This window comes from Arachis stenosperma, chromosome 3, assembly GCF_014773155.1.
Source record: "Arachis stenosperma cultivar V10309 chromosome 3, arast.V10309.gnm1.PFL2, whole genome shotgun sequence".
Lineage (NCBI taxonomy): Eukaryota > Viridiplantae > Streptophyta > Magnoliopsida > Fabales > Fabaceae > Arachis > Arachis stenosperma.
Window position 1 is genome coordinate 120,143,321 of NC_080379.1, and position 17,698 is coordinate 120,161,018.

Sequence of the window (17,698 nt, forward strand, 5' to 3'; positions counted from 1 at the left end):
TTTCCTGTCCTGCGGATGCTTTCTAAATTTAGCTTTTCCTACAGATATAATCTTACCTCGTAGTCTCATATGATTCATATTTGCAATAGCCTTCAGAGCACTCTCTTTTGTCGTGTACCGTACAAATGCAAACAGATAAATAATTTTATTTTTATGTTTATGAGAAAAATAAATGTCGTTAATTCTTCCCGTCCAACAGAACAGGTGAAATAATTTCTTCTTCGATATATTTTTTGGGAGATTATCCACAAACATAGAGAAAGATTCATTTTTCAATTGATAATACTTCTCTCGATTCCAAATCCTAAAATTCTTTTTACGTGGTTGCCAAACCCTAATCTTACTTTGTCTAGTGTTTCTTCTCCTCTCAAACTCTCGTTCTCTCATTCTCTTTTTTTTTTTCTCTTTTTTTATAAATGTTATCATCCGATATTTTTTTCTTTACAAATTCAAATATGATAATATAATATCATAATAATTTTATCTGTTATTGCTAACAGTGTTGTCCCTTATATCTCTCGACTATGTTCACTGGTTACATATATAATTTAATTATAGTATTACTTTAGAAATTTGTGCTAAGTATACTTAAAAGTAAAAACTTTGATATAAATAAAAGAGTGACTATGATTATAATGATTAGCGTACTTATAAAATTTTGAAAATATTTAACAATATAACTAAAATTAAAGTTATATTTTTTTATTTGATAGTATTTTTTAATTTGAAAAAAAATAATTAAATAATAAGTATTGTCAAATAATAAAAGATTGTACTATTAATTTTAGGTATATTTTTTAAATATTAACAAAATGTTATAACTTCCATATTCATAGATGTACCTAAGTAAAAAGCTTCTTTAACTTGCTTAAAACATAAGCTTGACATATAGAAAAGAAAGAATTTCAAGCCATTTTATCATAGTAATATCGTTATAAATTTAATTTTAATGTATTATTACTATAAAATTATTTTATACTTATATTTATTCACGTAATATCATGTCAATTGAACGAATATAATTTGATAAATAATAATCTTATGCGTTAAAATTAAACTTTATTACTATATTATTTTTTTAAAAAAAGACCTCATATTTGAGTTACAGATTAGATCCATTCAAATTAAGTGAAGGTTTAAAGTCCATTCCTCTGGATTTTTTATTTTTATAAATAAAATAAATATAATATTTACTAAAATAAATAATTTTTAGAGAAATTACCGAAATAAATTTTTTTGCCATATCTCGTTTACAGTGTAAATGAGATGGCATTGCAGTGTAAACGAGATATAACACATAAGCGTGACACGTGCATATCTCGTTTACATGGCCCGTATGCTCCTCAATGCATCTATATACGTCTAACTTGGACTGTAAGCAACGTTTATGAGATATCGCTTGCCCTCGGCTGACTTGAACTAGCTCATGAAATTCGCAGTCATATGTCTGATACAGTAAGTATGGAAGGCCTTAGGGGGATGCCACCCACTATCATTAGCTCCAAGGGCGGCCTTGATGGCTTGAGATCTGTCCGATATAACCAGCAAGCCGTCTTGTGAGGGTGACGTGGCGCCTCAAATTAGTAAGAAGAACGATCATGACTCGGTGCTCTCAGACTCAACAATGGCAAAAGCAATTGGCAGTATGTTGCTGTTCCCGTCTTGCGCCACCGCTATATGCAACACTCCACCGTACTTGCCATACAGATGCGTGCCGTCTACAGAGACAAATGGCTTGCAATGGTTTAAGGCCTCAACACATGACGGAAAAGCCCAAAAAACTTTGTCGAACATGCAGCAGTTGCGCACCATGAGGTGACCTTCATAATACGATTTGACGTGTAGGCCACATATGGTGCCGGGAAAACAGCTCTGCAGTGCCTGAAGTAGTTTTGGCACCTTATTGTACGACTCTTTCCAATCACCGTAGATCCATGCAATGGCCTTCTGCTTCGCCATACACATCTTTCTGTATGAGGGTTTGAAGTGATAGCTTGCGTGGACCGCACTTTGTAAGACCGGGATACTGATAGATGGGTTGGACTGAATCATGGGCAAGATCACTCTGCAGATGAGACTGCTATCTAACTGACGATGGTCTTGAGACATGGTGGGTGTCAGGCAGCTGTGTGGTCCACCAAATCTCCGAACCTCCTAGTCACAACAACAAAATAGACTCTTATTACACAATATGTCTAACCACAATAATATATCATACAAAACTACTCAAATTCACAACTAAACTTGAACTTACCAGATTCTGACGAAGGGCCACACGGAGGCTCCATTTACACCCACTATCGGCTTGACGACACTGCACATGGTACTTTAACCGGTCAGACTCGATCACCCGGAACTCAACACTCCTGCGAATACTGTAGTTCTTCAAACCTTGAAGCACCGCCTCTCGGCTTCTGAACCTGTGTCCAACCCAAAACTTCACACCGCCGTCTAGATTGCAATCCACTCCACAGGTGTCAGAAACTGAAATCCTCTCATGCATGGCGTCCTGATCTAGACTGTGATAGTGACTTGGCACAGCCGATAGTACACGAATCGGATGAGGTGGAGGCAGCACATGGCGTGACACAGCCCCTGCAGGTGTCTCCGACACAAACTCAACCTCATCGTCGCCATCGGAAGACTCACTATCTCCACTGTCCGCCACGTAATCCTCATCCGACTCCTCCTCACCCTCCTCTGCCTCATTCTCCAGAATCGCGATATGAATGGGCGGTGGTGCGAGAGGTCGGTTATCCTGCACATACGTGTCCTGTGCAGAACTCCCACTACCACCGTGACCCACCTCGGCGGATAGCTCCATTACCTGTCCACTCATGATCCTCCCATGAATGTCGAACATCAGTCGCACATGCTTGTCCCCGTGAAGTCGGAATAGCCGAAACCGGAAGACTCCATTTTCTATGGGTGCCAGCAACCTATAGGCCACCCTTCCGATTTTACTCGCTTGTGTTCCCCCAAGCTTGCTCAATATCAAACTCTTCAAATCCGACAACGTCTCCACACGCTGAGTGCGAAACAATATCGGATCCTGAGACAAAAAATTCACCCCGTTGTCGCCATTTCTCATACGATAATTCGAATAAAGCTCCACAACTATGAATGGATTATTACTGGTTATTCAGCTTTGTTTTCTAGAGAAAGGAGATAGAGAAAGGATATGAAACGTGTGTGAAGAATACCAAAGGTTACACATCTTTTTATAGATGGTGAATAAAGTCTTATATATATATATATATATATATATATATATATATATATATATATATATATATCTCGTTTACAGTGTAAACGAGATGAGGCTTTCATATATCTCGTTTATAGCACTGTAAACGAAATACACACGTCCCAGCCATACTTGCCATATCTCGTTTACACTAGGGTTATTTAAAACGGTAAATATACGTAAAAATATTTATTTTGATAAATATTATATTTATTTTATTTATAAAAATAAAAAATCCCCATTCTTCTCGGGAGATTATGAGAAAATAAAAATGGCGTCCAAAATAGAGTTGAAAATAGAATTTGGGTAAGTAGTTCCAGAAGGATAGTAACGGAAGGTCCCGGAAGTGGCGTTTTTTAGCATTTTAAGGTTGATCTGGCACCAGTTGCTGCACGTAATTGCTGTTCAAGGTCCTTTCATGTTTCGTAAGGCTGCCAGCGTTTACATGTTACTTACTGTACATGATTAATTATTAATTATTATTAGGGGAACAACCTGATTCGTTGTGTTCTTTCTTTTTGTTGCATTTGTCTTTTATTTTGAATCTTCTTTATTTATTTTAGAACGTTGACGGAATGTGTTTACATTATCACATCAGTCATCAGTCTTGTATTTCCTTTTTCCTTAATCGGTGGATTCGGTGCTAATTTTGGTCTTTTATTCTTTTTCTTCCCACCTTTTGCCAAGAACGAATTATCTCTCGACATTTCGCTGCTGCAATTATCTGCATACCATAAAATTAAGAATTTTAATAGTTAAAACGATAATGTAGAATTTTCCAAAGTTTTTAGCTACGCATAGTAATAAATTCTCCTGTTATGCAATATTTTATTCAATTCAAATATTTTACTCTACAAGTAAGCAACTCTAGCTGAATCAGTGATACAAACCTTATTATTGCCTATTGGACTATAGTAACATACGTAGTTAATTCAATACGGGTACATATAACGCTTGAAATGATAAATAGTTAAATTACGGTAATACTAACAATCCATACAAATTCAAATAAATGAGAAAAAGAAAAAGAGCTACAGGGATACAAATATATCATTTCGTATATTTACATACTTGTTACCATTTCATTGCTGGCGGTCCACTAAGACCTGCGCTGTGACATGTGCACCTCAAGAAATGGGGACACCCCAAGAACAGTGTTGGTGTCTGCTCTGTGTGTATTCAAAATCCCATCATCATTTATTTCTTGGTGTTAGTGTTGTTGTTGGCCCCCATCTTGATGACCAAATCTTTGAGATCCCTACAACGTTCTCTATGAAACTCAACAACAAAACAAAGTTGCTTTATTGCTTCCCTCTTCTTCTCACCAAGGCTAACCAAATCTTCCTCCTTCTCCTTCAAAGCGTTCTCCAACCTTGCCACTTTCTTCTCTAACTGGCTCACCGCATTCATCAAGTTGAGTTTCTCCCCAGCTTCTTTACTCACCTTGGCCTCCAACTTCCACACCTTCTCCCTCAGCAAGAACTCCTGCTCCTCCTTGCTGTCCAGCAGTGCCCTCAGACACTCCGCATTGTTCTTCGTTTCTTCCCATTCACGGTTTCTTTTCTTAATCCATTCTTTACCGTACTGAACCTCTCCAATCATTTTAAACACGCGGCTCACGACGTGTTTCTTCTGTTCCTCAACGTCCCCAACTATTGAGTCCAAACGGTTCATAGTGACCATTTCTAATTCATTTAGAGCTTCAAAAACCAAAGCGTGTTGTTCCCCACCCAAGGGCGCAATATCAAACTTTGGCACCTTCAGCTCTTCTTCGTAAATTGCGATTTTCTCTTGGAGCGTCTTGTTCTCTTCGTGGTACCTCTGATTGACGATCTTGAAATTGTTTTTGTTCTCGTTGTTCATCTGTTCCGCCACGTGGATCCTCTGGTGCAGAAGCCGGATGTTGTCTTCCATTTTCCTCCGGAACTCCGTTGCCAGCTCAATCATTTTCCTTTCGGCCGTTTGGCGGGACAGCTTGTTCTTATTCAATGCAACTTTGGTCTGTTTATGCTCCTCGTTTATTCTCTGAATGGTTGCTGCTTGTTCCTCTATGGTTTTCTCGCGTTCTACTATTTGGCTCGATAACTTGCTGCTCAAGTTTCCCAAATTTTCTTCATATTCCTTCCGGTTTCGCTCAATTTGCTGCTCCAACTTGCTTCTCTGTGCATACAGATTGTCCATCTCTAATCTCATAATATTCATTTCTGCCTTTAGGGCCATGGCCTCCATAGAAGCCGCATCCTTCTGGGTCTCCGGTACCCTCATAAGTGCGGTTATCTCTTCGCCACTTTGGTGCATTGCTTTCTTCAGTTCACTGTTTCTGTCCTGCAGAGTCCTGTTTTCTTCCTCCACAAGCTTCATATCATAATTCCTGTCTCTTAACTGAGCTTCCAGTGCATTCTTCTGCATGCTTTCTGCTTCCAATTCAAATTCCAAGTCCTTTATTCTTGCCAGGAATTGCTCTTTGTCGTCCATTAAACTCTGCTTATCCAAACTTGTCTCCGCCAAATCTTGGCTTAGGTTTTCAATCTGAATCAGGTATCGGAGTATCAGCTCCCTGTCATTTCTGACCTGAGCATCTAATTCTTTGTTCTGTGTGTTTACAGAGTCCAACTCTTCCTGCATGGAATTGAGTTTGTCCATCAAGTCCTTCATTTGAGCTAATGCTTTATCTTTGATACCTTCTATTTCCTCTTCCGTTTGATCTTTCTGTGTACGCAGTGTCTTTAACTCCAGATTGAGCTTGTTGACCTGTGTCATCAATGCTTCAATGTTGGACTTGGCTTCATTCTCATTGATTTTCAGTTTTTCCTCCAAAACAGACACCACACCTTTTTCCTCTTTCAACAACGATTCCAGATCCAAGACCCGATCATGCAGCCTGGTATTATTTGCGCTTAGCTCTTCGAATTGGAGCGATTGGCTTTCAATTTGATTTTCTAGATTCGTCTTCTGCTGGCTCAGGCTCTCCATCTCTTTCATCTGTGAATTCAACTGCTCCTCATATTCTTTTGCATCATCATTCTTGAGAACATCATCGAATGAAAACTTGGTATAGTTTTCTAGTTCCTCTGAGGAGAAGTACTCTGACTCTGAGTCTGTGTTAGAGCCGGTACCCCTTCGGCTTCTTCTGCGAGAAATCGCTCTCATAAACTCTCTGTTCAAATAATCACACAATTGAAAGAGTGATTGATACTGGCTGTTTAAGTCCTCAATTAGCCCCACAAGTTCTGCCTCTTTTCTAACAAGCCGTGGATTCCTATTCTTTTTGCTTTGATCATCGTTCTTGACAAGCTTAAGCAGTTTTGTGATATTGTTCTCAATCTCTGCATGCAATGAGAGAAAGAAAATGATATATTTAAATACTTAATAAGTCCAATTAAATTCATGGAGTTCAAAATTAGAAATGTGAACCTGTTTTGGTCTTTCTAAGGTCTTCATCTTTGTCAGGGCTCCCAAAGAACCTGAATGATTCCCTTGATGAGCGGCTAAGGCTACGACTATGCATTTTTTTTGTTTTTCACTTGGGTTGGGACCATTCCACAAATATTGCACTTAGAAGGATGTGTCAATCATGGAAATCTCCATTGTTGTATGCATACATGATGGAACCCTGGAATTGAGAAATCAAGGTAGACATGAGATAAACTGATGAATGTGAAAAAGAAAAAAATTTGAAAAAAATAAAATCTTATTTTTCATTTTTTATTTTTTATTTTCTTCTTCTTTACAAAATTTTAGAAACAGAAAATAAAAACGACTGTTTTTTTATATGAAAATTATTGTTGTGTTATTTTCGGTTATGGAAAAAGAATGTGTTTTAATTTAATATGGAGATAATCACAAATAGGATGGTAGGTTTTGTGTTAGTTTACAAATTGGAGGGAAGAGTAAATTTTGTGTCACTTCACAAATTGAAAGGTAGGTTTTGTATTTTAAAAATAAAATAAAAATTTATAAATCAGAGAATTAGATTTGTGATTTCTATATAAAAAAAAACACACCAAATTTCACACATTATTAAAAATCACTAATATAAACCCAATATCAAAATTAAAATCTCCAAATAAACATAAACTTTTTACAATCATGCTAAAATTTTTTATTAAGATTTACCTGTAGTTTACTTTTGTGATGATTGTTGTTATTTCTTTCATGATCCAACCAGAAACCATCAACCTGCGTTGATTACAATAGATGGTCCAAACTTAGTAATAGTAATAATCTAATCATTCCATTTTCAGTAATATGCTATGTACTTTAACATGTTGAAACATTAAAGGGAAATTAAAGCACAAAAAAGGAATAAAGTGTGGCACGAGCGGCACGTGCACTGAGGACAGTACTCATCATAATGAAAGATTTTACCATCAGAAACAATAAAAATAAACTAAATCCACTCTGGTACTTCTAATTACTCCACTTGTGCTCCTGGGATTCTTCGATGTTGACAAACATTTACATCATGGGCTGACCCACAGCACATGAGAATGAATTTAAGAATGGTATTGACTATTGATCATCAAAGAAAATATAGTAATTAAAAATTTTTAGATGATAGGTATGTCTGGTGTGGCCATTGAGCATATGTCACTTCCCACTTTGATCAATTTGAAAAATTGAAACCATTCAATGCCATATTTCCTCCTTGAATAAATAAAAGAAAATAAGCTTATTCAAACGCCTTATCATTTGGTGTTTTCCTGATTTGTTGAACTAACTTGGTGCTGTTTTCATACTGAAAAAGACCCTTACCCTTACATCTTTCCTTCAAAGAGTGTACCAATTCTATTGTCTATCATATAAGAATGTTCACAAACTGGAACAGCTATATATTGCTTACTTACATTTCCTAAATAATTTTAAGACCTTACGAGGCTACGACCATGCAACAGTGATTGCCACGGACGTACGCTTGTTCCTATTCAATCTGGCCATCACTTTCAGGTTTTTACACAAAATAATCTACAATGAGATTCAATTCATTCTTCAAACCTTAATTTTTGGAATATTTACATAGGATAACACAAGCACAAAGGCTTAACCAATCAACTTAATATTTAACTTGGGAATATCAATTTTAAGAAAGAAACGCGGTGAAATCAGCTTATAGAGGAGGAAAAAACAAGAAGACAAATTGTCAATGTTGGTAACATCACAATCAAAATCTACAGGATGGAAGTACATGTACGTATGTATGCCAATGCAATCCCCAATGGAAACCCTAAAATTCTAAATAATCATGATTCATACCTGAAAGCTGGAAGCACAAATAATAGTTTTCGATTGAAGGGTAATTATCATACAATTATTATATCAATATCATTGGTAATGATCAGCAATTTATGTTGTCACATTTTTTTTAAAACATTGATTAATCCAAATCCAAAGAACGAACAATTTTGGTCATTTGAGAAGGATTATGCCTAGCAAATTTGAGCACGCATCCCTCTCCCCTTTTATATATATATATATATATACACACAAAGATGAAAAAAGAAACTACGAAGAAAAAACAGTTGTACTACCTGGAATGCAACTCGATGTTCAGCAAACCGATTTGATCAGGAAACAATGGTAGGCGAAGGGAAAATAGAAAAGAAAAATGGAGGAAATGAAATGAACATTTTTTGGGATGAAATTTAAAAAAATTATATTTTTTTACAAAGAAAATGAATGATATTATTGTAAAGATGGCAGTCCTCGTCCTTGTGTGTGGGGAGGGTGAGGAGGTAATATTGGCACATAGTTGTAATAAAATGCCCTTCGAGGTGTGGCATTATTACAGCTGCGGAACACTTCAATATTATCTCACGAGTCACGACTCACGAGTGATTCCACGATTCGGGGATCAGATACGAAGAAAAGCGCTATCCGTTACCCAAATATTTCAATTCCTCACACTTTTCTTTTTATTTATTTATTTTTAGAGTAAAACTACAATTTCTACCCATAAAAGATTAAAATGCTCACATATCTATCCATAAAAAACAGAAATTACTATTTATACCCATAAAAAATAGTTTTTACAAACAAAATTATTCAAACTCTAAAAAATTAAATAAAATTCCTAAACTACCCTTCTCTCCACCACTACCACTATCATCTCTTCCCCTCCCCTCTCTCCTCTCTCTCTCTCAATGTTCTCATCTTTTTTCACCACCACCACTAACCCATCATCTCTTTCTCCTTCTATTTTCTGAGTTCGTCGCCGCCGCCATAATCCGTCAACTCTGCCAACTCCTTCATCTTTCTCTTTCTCTCGCTTTCCTTCTATGTTTTGCTTTTCTCTCTCTCTCTTCTACTTCTTCGAATTCTCAACCCAAAAAAAGGGTTTCACTATCATCAGCAACAACAGAACCATCTTCAGATTTCTTACCCCCACACTCTCTCTTACCTGCAAAATCTCTTCGAGTTGACTCATAATCCATTTGCCCCTCCTCTAGTGTACTCCAAACCCTAACCCCAATTCCCAACTCCAATATTGGAATCGACAATCTCAGGAGATTACGGTTTCCAGTCGAAACTGCCACTACTATTACTACTAATATAAGCAATAACAGCAACACTATAGTTGATGCTTTTGTTATGCAGCAGGAGCTGAAACTAAAGTTCAGGTCTTTTGCTAAGGAGGTTGAAAATTGAGTTATGGAAAGGAGTGAGAAGAAAATAAAAAACAGGAAACTCAAAGTGGTGAAGGGCATGGATGAGTTAGGCCACGGCCGGCCACTTCCGTCGTCGCCATCACCGTCGGCAACGAGTACCTCACCACCACCGTTGACACGGGTACGACAGCGCTGGTGCTAACGGAGCGTTTGAGTGGCTGCGCAAAGTGAAGATCATCGATGGGGTCTATGGAGGCGCACTTGTGTTTGAGGGTGGAGTTCCAGTGGTTCTTAATGGCATTGTCGGTTTTGCCAGAAAAGAGTCGGGCTATGGGGGCCCACTTGTTGCCGAACCGAGCGTGAGTTCTGATTATGGTGTCATCCTCTTCAGAGGTGAAGGCCCGATGCTCCACGGATGGGGAGAGCTGGTTGTACCATCGAAGTCTGCAAGACTTACCCTAGCGGAATATTGAAAGAGAGAGGAGAGGGAGGAGATGATAGTGGTAGTAGAGGAGAGAAGAGTAATTTGAGAATTTTATTTAATTTTTTAGGGTTTGGATAATTTTATTTGTAAAAACTATTTTTTATGGGTATAAATAGTAATTTTTATTTTTTATGGGTAAATATGTCAACGTCTTCAACTTTTATGGATAGAAATAGTAGTTTACTTTTATTTTTATTTTGAGTTTAGCTAACAAACATATATACTATTGGTGAAAAGAATTTATATCAAAATTTTAAAATTTAAATTCTTAATATATATATATATATTACGTAATTATTAAAAATAAATTAAAAAATTTATACTAATAATAATTTTAACACGTGTATGTCTTTATTAAAATATGTCAGTAATAAAATTTGTTTAGTTGTTATACTAATGCCAATAAAAAATAATTTTTTGTTGCCATTAAGGTTATATTGGATAAATTCGTAAGTGATTTTTTTATTTTTAACTTATAAAAATTATATTGCTAATATTTAATACAATTTTTTAAACTTATCTTGTGACTATTTAAAAGGTTATTTAAAATATTTATCAAAAGATTAGAAAAAAAAGTAACCTTTTATATAATAAAAAATATTTATACAAATTCTATTATACATCTAATTATCAATGTTATCGCTTTATTAATATTTGTGTGTCAAAAGTTATTCAATAACTATACCTGAATCAAATTTGCAAAATTTAAGTACTAAATAAAAGTTAGGGATGGCACCATAATGGAGTGGATAGGATTGTGATTTTGCCTTATCCACCTCCATCCAATTTACAATAATCTGCATAGATTCGTCTCACTCGTACCTGCAAACAGTAAATAGTTAAACCCTAATTCGTAAGGGTTAGTACAGGTCGCGGATACTCAATTACTTGTTTGAACCCGAACCGAATCAATTAAATTAGTTCTGGAACCAATGGGTAATTAGGTCCAACTCGAATCAAACTAATAACTCTCTCTAATAAATGGTTCGGGTAACGGTTCTGGGATGTAGAATCCGAATCAACTCGTAGATCCGACCATATATTAATTAAATAAAAAATAAAAATTTTAAAAATATATATACCTTTTAATATGTTTGGATTTTAATGTATTTAGTTTTTAATATATTTGGTGTTTAATATGTTTAGATTATTTCTATTAATGTTATATTTTATTGTACTTACAGAATTTTTAAGATAAAAATTTTATTTTTTTTATTTTTTTTTATGAATTTTTGTTTCATCGGATACAAAAAAAAATGCAAATCCAAACCAAACCGAACCAATTACAATTCAATTGGTTCGATTCTAATTTCACCTTAAACCCGAACCAACTAGACCTGTGTTCACCCCCTATTAACCCGCTCGTCTCCTATTGGCCTCTATAATTATTAAAATCTAATAAATTAAATTAAATTTTAAAATTTATATTACCATCATCAAATACATAATATAAATTAAAATAAAAATTTATATATGATACAATATTATTAATTATTTTATACATATTGCATATATTATAATCCAACGTTGTTCCGACCCCACCCCACTAAGCTAAAAACCTCATTTAGCATTGGAGCAAGTGATTATTGCCCCGAACAGATAGGGACGCAGTGATATTTACAAATATTGTCATTCTTGCTAAAACTTTAGCAACTAAATTAAAACTTGCATATAAGTTTATAGACTAAATTAGGTATTACCTTAGCTAAACAATTAATTATTTCATTATAATTATGTTGATAGTTTTTTTATTATATATATAACTTATATCTTAATAAATTATCACAATCATATATGTATAATTAAGAACATAACTAGCTTAGTTGATAATGATAAATATTAATTTATTGGATTAAACATCCAATTAGTTTTAATTATTTTTTATTAATGTTACAGGCCAAAATTAAAATAACAGCAGTCCAAAGAGATGAAAACAAGAAACAAAATTGTTGGTGGACTCTCTAACTCTCAAAGGCCGAAGAAATGAAACAAAGAAATCAATTGGGTTGAATGGAGAGTCAAGCCAATCCAAGCCCAAGTTAATCCATTCAAGTTGAAGCCAACAAAAGCAACATTCACAATATTCTCTTCGGTCAGACTCATGATGAAAGAGAGAGAGCTTCTTCTTGGTTTATTCACTAGAGAAAAAAGAAAGAAAAAGGTAAATCACAAAAGCAAATGTCTAATCATCTTAATCAAAGCAAGCTACGCTAAGTCAAAGGATAAAGGTGATTTATTTCCATTTGCATGCAATTTATTTTTTTCACTCCTTTAAATTTCTGCAACGCCAATTTGGGATAAACGAAAAAAGTGATTTCTGATAATCACTGCTGTGAATTAAAGGCTCAAATTGTTTCTTGGGGACAAAACATTATCTCAAGAGTTTGGATTTGGGTTTACCATTAAAAAATTTCTTTTTGCTGCTCTAAGGTCTTTAGTCAAGAAAAAGGACCAGCTTTAAAATCCCTAATTTAAGGTTAAATGAAGAAAATGAGATGACAAGCGAAAGGAGCTCAGAGTTCGAAGAGTTAACTTAGGAGAAATCAAAACGGTGACTCTGCAAGAGATACAAAAAGAAAAATATTTTTCTGATTTGAGCAAGGAGAGAGAGAACCTGAATAAAGAGTTGTGTGTGAAATCTCACTACTAAGTTTTGAAGTCTTGAAAATATTATACCTACACTAAAGGGAGCACTCTACCAAGATAATGAATGAAGTTTTGAGTTCTGTGGTGGGGTTTTGTTCATAATGTTTTAGCTGATATGCATCAATCTCCTTTATATTTTATAGTTTTGTATTCAATGAATATCTTTATATAATCTCTTTGAGAGGTAAAAGGCTGAAAGAGAGACATTGAGAAAAAGGCTAAGAGTAAAAAAAGTTGAGTGAAACACTTAAAAGAAAAGTCTAGAGTGATTTCAGATTTTCTTTGGTTGTAATCTTCTATCTTGTGTCTTGTACTAGTGAGGTGTTCCTGGCTAAGTTGGGTAAGCACTTATTGTAAAGAGTTAGATATTAGCATAACCAAGTCAAGTTTAGGAAAAAACTTGTGTGTTCAGATAGAATTGTGTGAATCCTAGAAAATTGGTATATGTAATACTTTGACTATAGTGAAAATTTCATCACTATTGTGGTGGAGACTAGATATAGGTTGCATAGGAGAAGGCAACTGAATTAGAATATATGACTGCCTCAACTTCTTTCTTTTTCTCGCTGTTCTGTTTTTTGATATTTATAAGACAAAATAAAATTGTCTCTTAAATTTTCCACTGCATAATTCAAACAGAAATCAAGTTTAAGTTAGATAACAAAAAATCAATTTATTAAAATAAAAAATACTATAAATTCAACCTCTATTCTCTAAACCTTATGTAACTTTTAATATATATTTTCATCTATGCTATATAACTAATAATTTTATGTATTCCTTATTTGACCAAATATTTTAATTTTAATTAGATTTTATAAACACTTGTGAAGAATAGAGGAGATTCTATAAACATAGAGTATGTCATAATAGTGAAATGTTTAGTCCAATTTGCTTAAACTTTTATAGTAGTTTATTATTAATTAAAAGAATAAAAAAATTATCCAAACTAGCACCAAAATTTATTTAGTAAATGCAAGCCGCTAAACTTTAGATAGAGATTACTTACAAAGAAATTATAGGATAACACATTAAATAGTCTTTTAATATCATTAATGAGGATCAAACTTCATTGCAGGATCTATTTTTTAATTACCATGAGATTTATTATAACACAAAATTGTTAGGGTTGCTTAAAATTAATAAATTATTGGTATTTTCTATTTGGATTTTATTTATTTATAAAATAATTCAAAATAAAAAATATTTTTTTTACTTATAAAGAGTTCATATGATATTTTAAAGACATTTTTAACAACTTAAAGAATTTATCTAATTAGAGAGTACTCTAAAATTATTATATTCAGTATATATTAAAAAAGAAAATGATTATTTTTTTTGTCAAAAAAAAAATGATTTGTGATCTAATACTCAAAACACTTGACTTTCCAAAATAAATTATTTTCTTATATATAATTATCTTTTAACAAACTGCATGGCATATTGAAACTTGAGAGAAATGGAATTTAATTATGGCGTAATAATTATTATTTTATTGTTGTCACCTCCAACTCTATGAATGGATGGTAATGATAAGTTAACTTTAGGAAGCCTTTATTTCCCAAAATGGGAAGTAAGACAAAAGAAAATATCATGAACTAGTGGACGTGGAGATGCTATCTGCCATTCCAAATCACATCTACAACCACCATCAATATTCTTACAAATAAAGATTTAATTTGGTTTTTTTCTATTTTCATGAAGAATAAAATGTTATTTATCTTAAAAATAAGATATTTTGGTTCTTAACCCTTTTGTTTTAAGATAATACAATATTTCTATTAAAAAATCGATTAAATAGTAATAAAAATTAGTTTTGTAAAAATTTTATCTATAATTTGTGAAAATTTTAAATTTTTACAAAATCTTTTTAACAATATATCTAATTATGACCACTATTACCACTATATTTTTCATTCATATTATTATTATTTCTACTCATATTATTTCTATTGTATAACTATATTTTATTACCATTGTTATTTTTTTAGTGTCGTCATCACTAATACAAATATAATTAATTTTAGGTGGTTTGGACATGTGAGAAAAAGATCGACAGAACACCCAATCAGGAGGGTGGATGCGATGGAAGATGGATAAGAGATGAAATGCAGAGGAAGACTTAAGAAGACCATCCATGAGGTAGTCAAATAAGATTTACATGTAAACGGTTTCTCTGCAGACATGATACATGACAGAGCACAATGACGTCGTTTGATTTATGTAGCCGACCCCACCTAGTGGGATAATGCTTTATTATTGTTGTTGTTTTATTCGATGCTATTTTTTTCTTTTAAAAATCTTCGTAATGCAATCACTTTTTTTTCCTGCATCATTTTCAGTAATGATCGTTCTCCACTTAACCACCATCGATAAAAGAATTTTTCAAAAATAAATTTATTAATAACTTGTGGGAGTTTAAAATCCCATAAATTACAAATAAAATTCTCAAAAAACTAATTCTTGTTACTATTTAACGAATTTTTTAACAGAAATATTGTATTATCCTAAAATAAAAAGATTGAGGGGGCAAAGTGTCCCTTTTTTTTGGACAATAAACGCCTTTTCTTTTGTGAAAATAGACAAGGACCAAGTTGAATCTTTACTCATATTCTTACATCTTACCCTTTTTTTTTCACGGTATTTTTAAATTTGACATATCAAAAAATAATTCATCGCAAATTTAAATTTTATTTAAAAAATATTTTTTAATCAATAAATTATTACACGTATAAAATAGAATTTGAATTTCGACACCTAACTAAAATTAGGCTGTCATCTCTTAATTAGGCTGCGTTGGTTTCTGAGAACAGGATAAGACAAGACACTGAGAATAAGACATAAAGGACAAAGATACAAAATTTTGTATTCTTGTTTCCTATTTGGTAATAAACTAGAACAAATTATGAAAATCTAATTTATTCTCATTTTTTTTCATTCAAAAAATTTGAGTCGAAAAATATAATAATAAAAAAATATGATTATAAAAAATTAACAAGAATAATGAAAGAAAAAATGAAAAATAAGTCGTGTCCCTTGTTAGTGTCTCCGTGTCCTTCCTATCAGGATGGACACAAAATATACTAATTCAGTGTCCCTGGACACATTGTCCCTGTCCATGTCTCCTCTGTCAAACACGATTTTGTGTCTCTGTATCCCTGTCTCAGTGTCATGTCTCTGTAAACAAACGCAGTCTTATAGTTGAGTAATTGACATTCAATGAAGACATTAAACGGTAGAATGCGTTTGTTTATATATGGGACATTGAGATAAAAATATAGAGACACACAATTATATTTGGTAGATAAGACATGGACAGAGATATTGTGTCCAGAGATACTAAATTAGTACATTCTGTGTCTTTCTTGACATAAAAGACATATTCTAGAAAAGACTCAGACGTTAACAATAGATATAATTTATTTTTTATTTTTTTATTATTTTTATCAAATTTTTATAATTATATTTTTTTAAATTTTTTATGAAAAAAATGAGAGTAAATGAGATTTTTATAATTTATTTTAGTTTATCATTAAATAAAATATAAATATATTAATTTTTGGGTCTTATTTTTAATATTCTATTTTGTCATATTTTTAGAACCAAACGCGGCCGTCTCAAGTTTAAATAAAACATATTCTCTGCATCTTTTTAAGGTAAAAGTGTAGAAAACAATTCAGATTTTGTGAAAATACTATAAAAAAAATCTATTACAAAGTCTTGTGCCTATAGTATTTTTAGGAAAATACAATAAGTATATAGGATAAAATATATTTTTTTTTGAAGTTTATTAAAATTTTTAAAAATATTTTTAAGTTTTATTTTGTTATTAAAATTTTCGATTTACATCAATATATCGGTGACAGTTTAATTTTTAAAAAGTTTAAAATTAATATAATAATAATGCATGATAATTATATTTAATTTGTTTGTATTAAAGATTATTCTTTTAAAATTGTTGTTGAATTGGTCCTAATATTTTTAAAAAATTAGCCGTTATAAATATATTTAACGCAAATAAAAATTTCCAGAATAAAATTAAAATAAAATAAAACTTAAAAATATTTTTAAAATTTTTAATAAATTTTAAAAATAAAAAATATACTTTACTCAAACGTATATTGACAACTATCATCCAAAAAGAGCAGAGTAATTTTTTTTTATCTGAAGAAAGCATGAAATAATTGATGCATAATGTATTGAGTCGTTAGTTTGTTGACTAAAGAAGCATTTGTCTTCATGCAAAGAAACTGACAAACTGTTATGAATTTGGGATTACAAATCTCTGCATATGACATGCTAAAAGTTAATTTAACAGCAAAACTTAACTAAATAAAAGAAACATATGGTAAATAGAAATAACAAGAAGTGACAGTTTGAGTTTCATTGATGTTACTGTTTTGAAAAGCTAAAAAAAAATCTACCACTTGAAAAGAAAAATAAATGAAAAAGAAAAAGACACTTGTTACCTGAGAGTCTGTTTATCATAAGAATTTAATAGCAATGTAGTAACTCTAGAAGCATTTGTGGAAAAAATAAAGAATATCAATAATGATATCATAAATATTAAATAGAATAATTGCGCAATGGCAATTGAATTAAGAGCCGGGGACAAAAATAAGAAAAATAATTGTAAAAGATCTTGTTCTGTGATCGTGATTGTGATTAACTGATTATGGATGCATTGAAAAAGGCGTTGGATAATTAGGATTTAAG

At 32.6% G+C, this 17,698-nt stretch overlaps 2 protein-coding genes across 2 annotated transcripts; both read right to left on the minus strand.

Annotated features, from left to right (window-relative positions):
* Nucleotides 1-1,596: 1,596 nt before the first annotated feature.
* Nucleotides 1,597-3,091, minus strand: LOC130966642 (uncharacterized). Its single transcript, XM_057891460.1, has 2 exons — nucleotides 2,255-3,091; nucleotides 1,597-2,154 (listed from the first exon to the last, which is right to left on the minus strand). Exons 1-2 carry the CDS (start codon nucleotides 3,089-3,091, stop codon nucleotides 1,597-1,599), a joined length of 1,395 nt encoding a protein of 464 aa, XP_057747443.1.
* A 1,353-nt stretch (nucleotides 3,092-4,444) lies between these two features.
* LOC130966643 (COP1-interactive protein 1-like) lies at nucleotides 4,445-6,862 on the minus strand. Its single transcript, XM_057891461.1, has 2 exons — nucleotides 6,662-6,862; nucleotides 4,445-6,573 (listed from the first exon to the last, which is right to left on the minus strand). Exons 1-2 carry the CDS (start codon nucleotides 6,753-6,755, stop codon nucleotides 4,445-4,447), a joined length of 2,223 nt encoding a protein of 740 aa, XP_057747444.1. The 5' UTR covers nucleotides 6,756-6,862.
* Nucleotides 6,863-17,698: the final 10,836 nt, after the last annotated feature.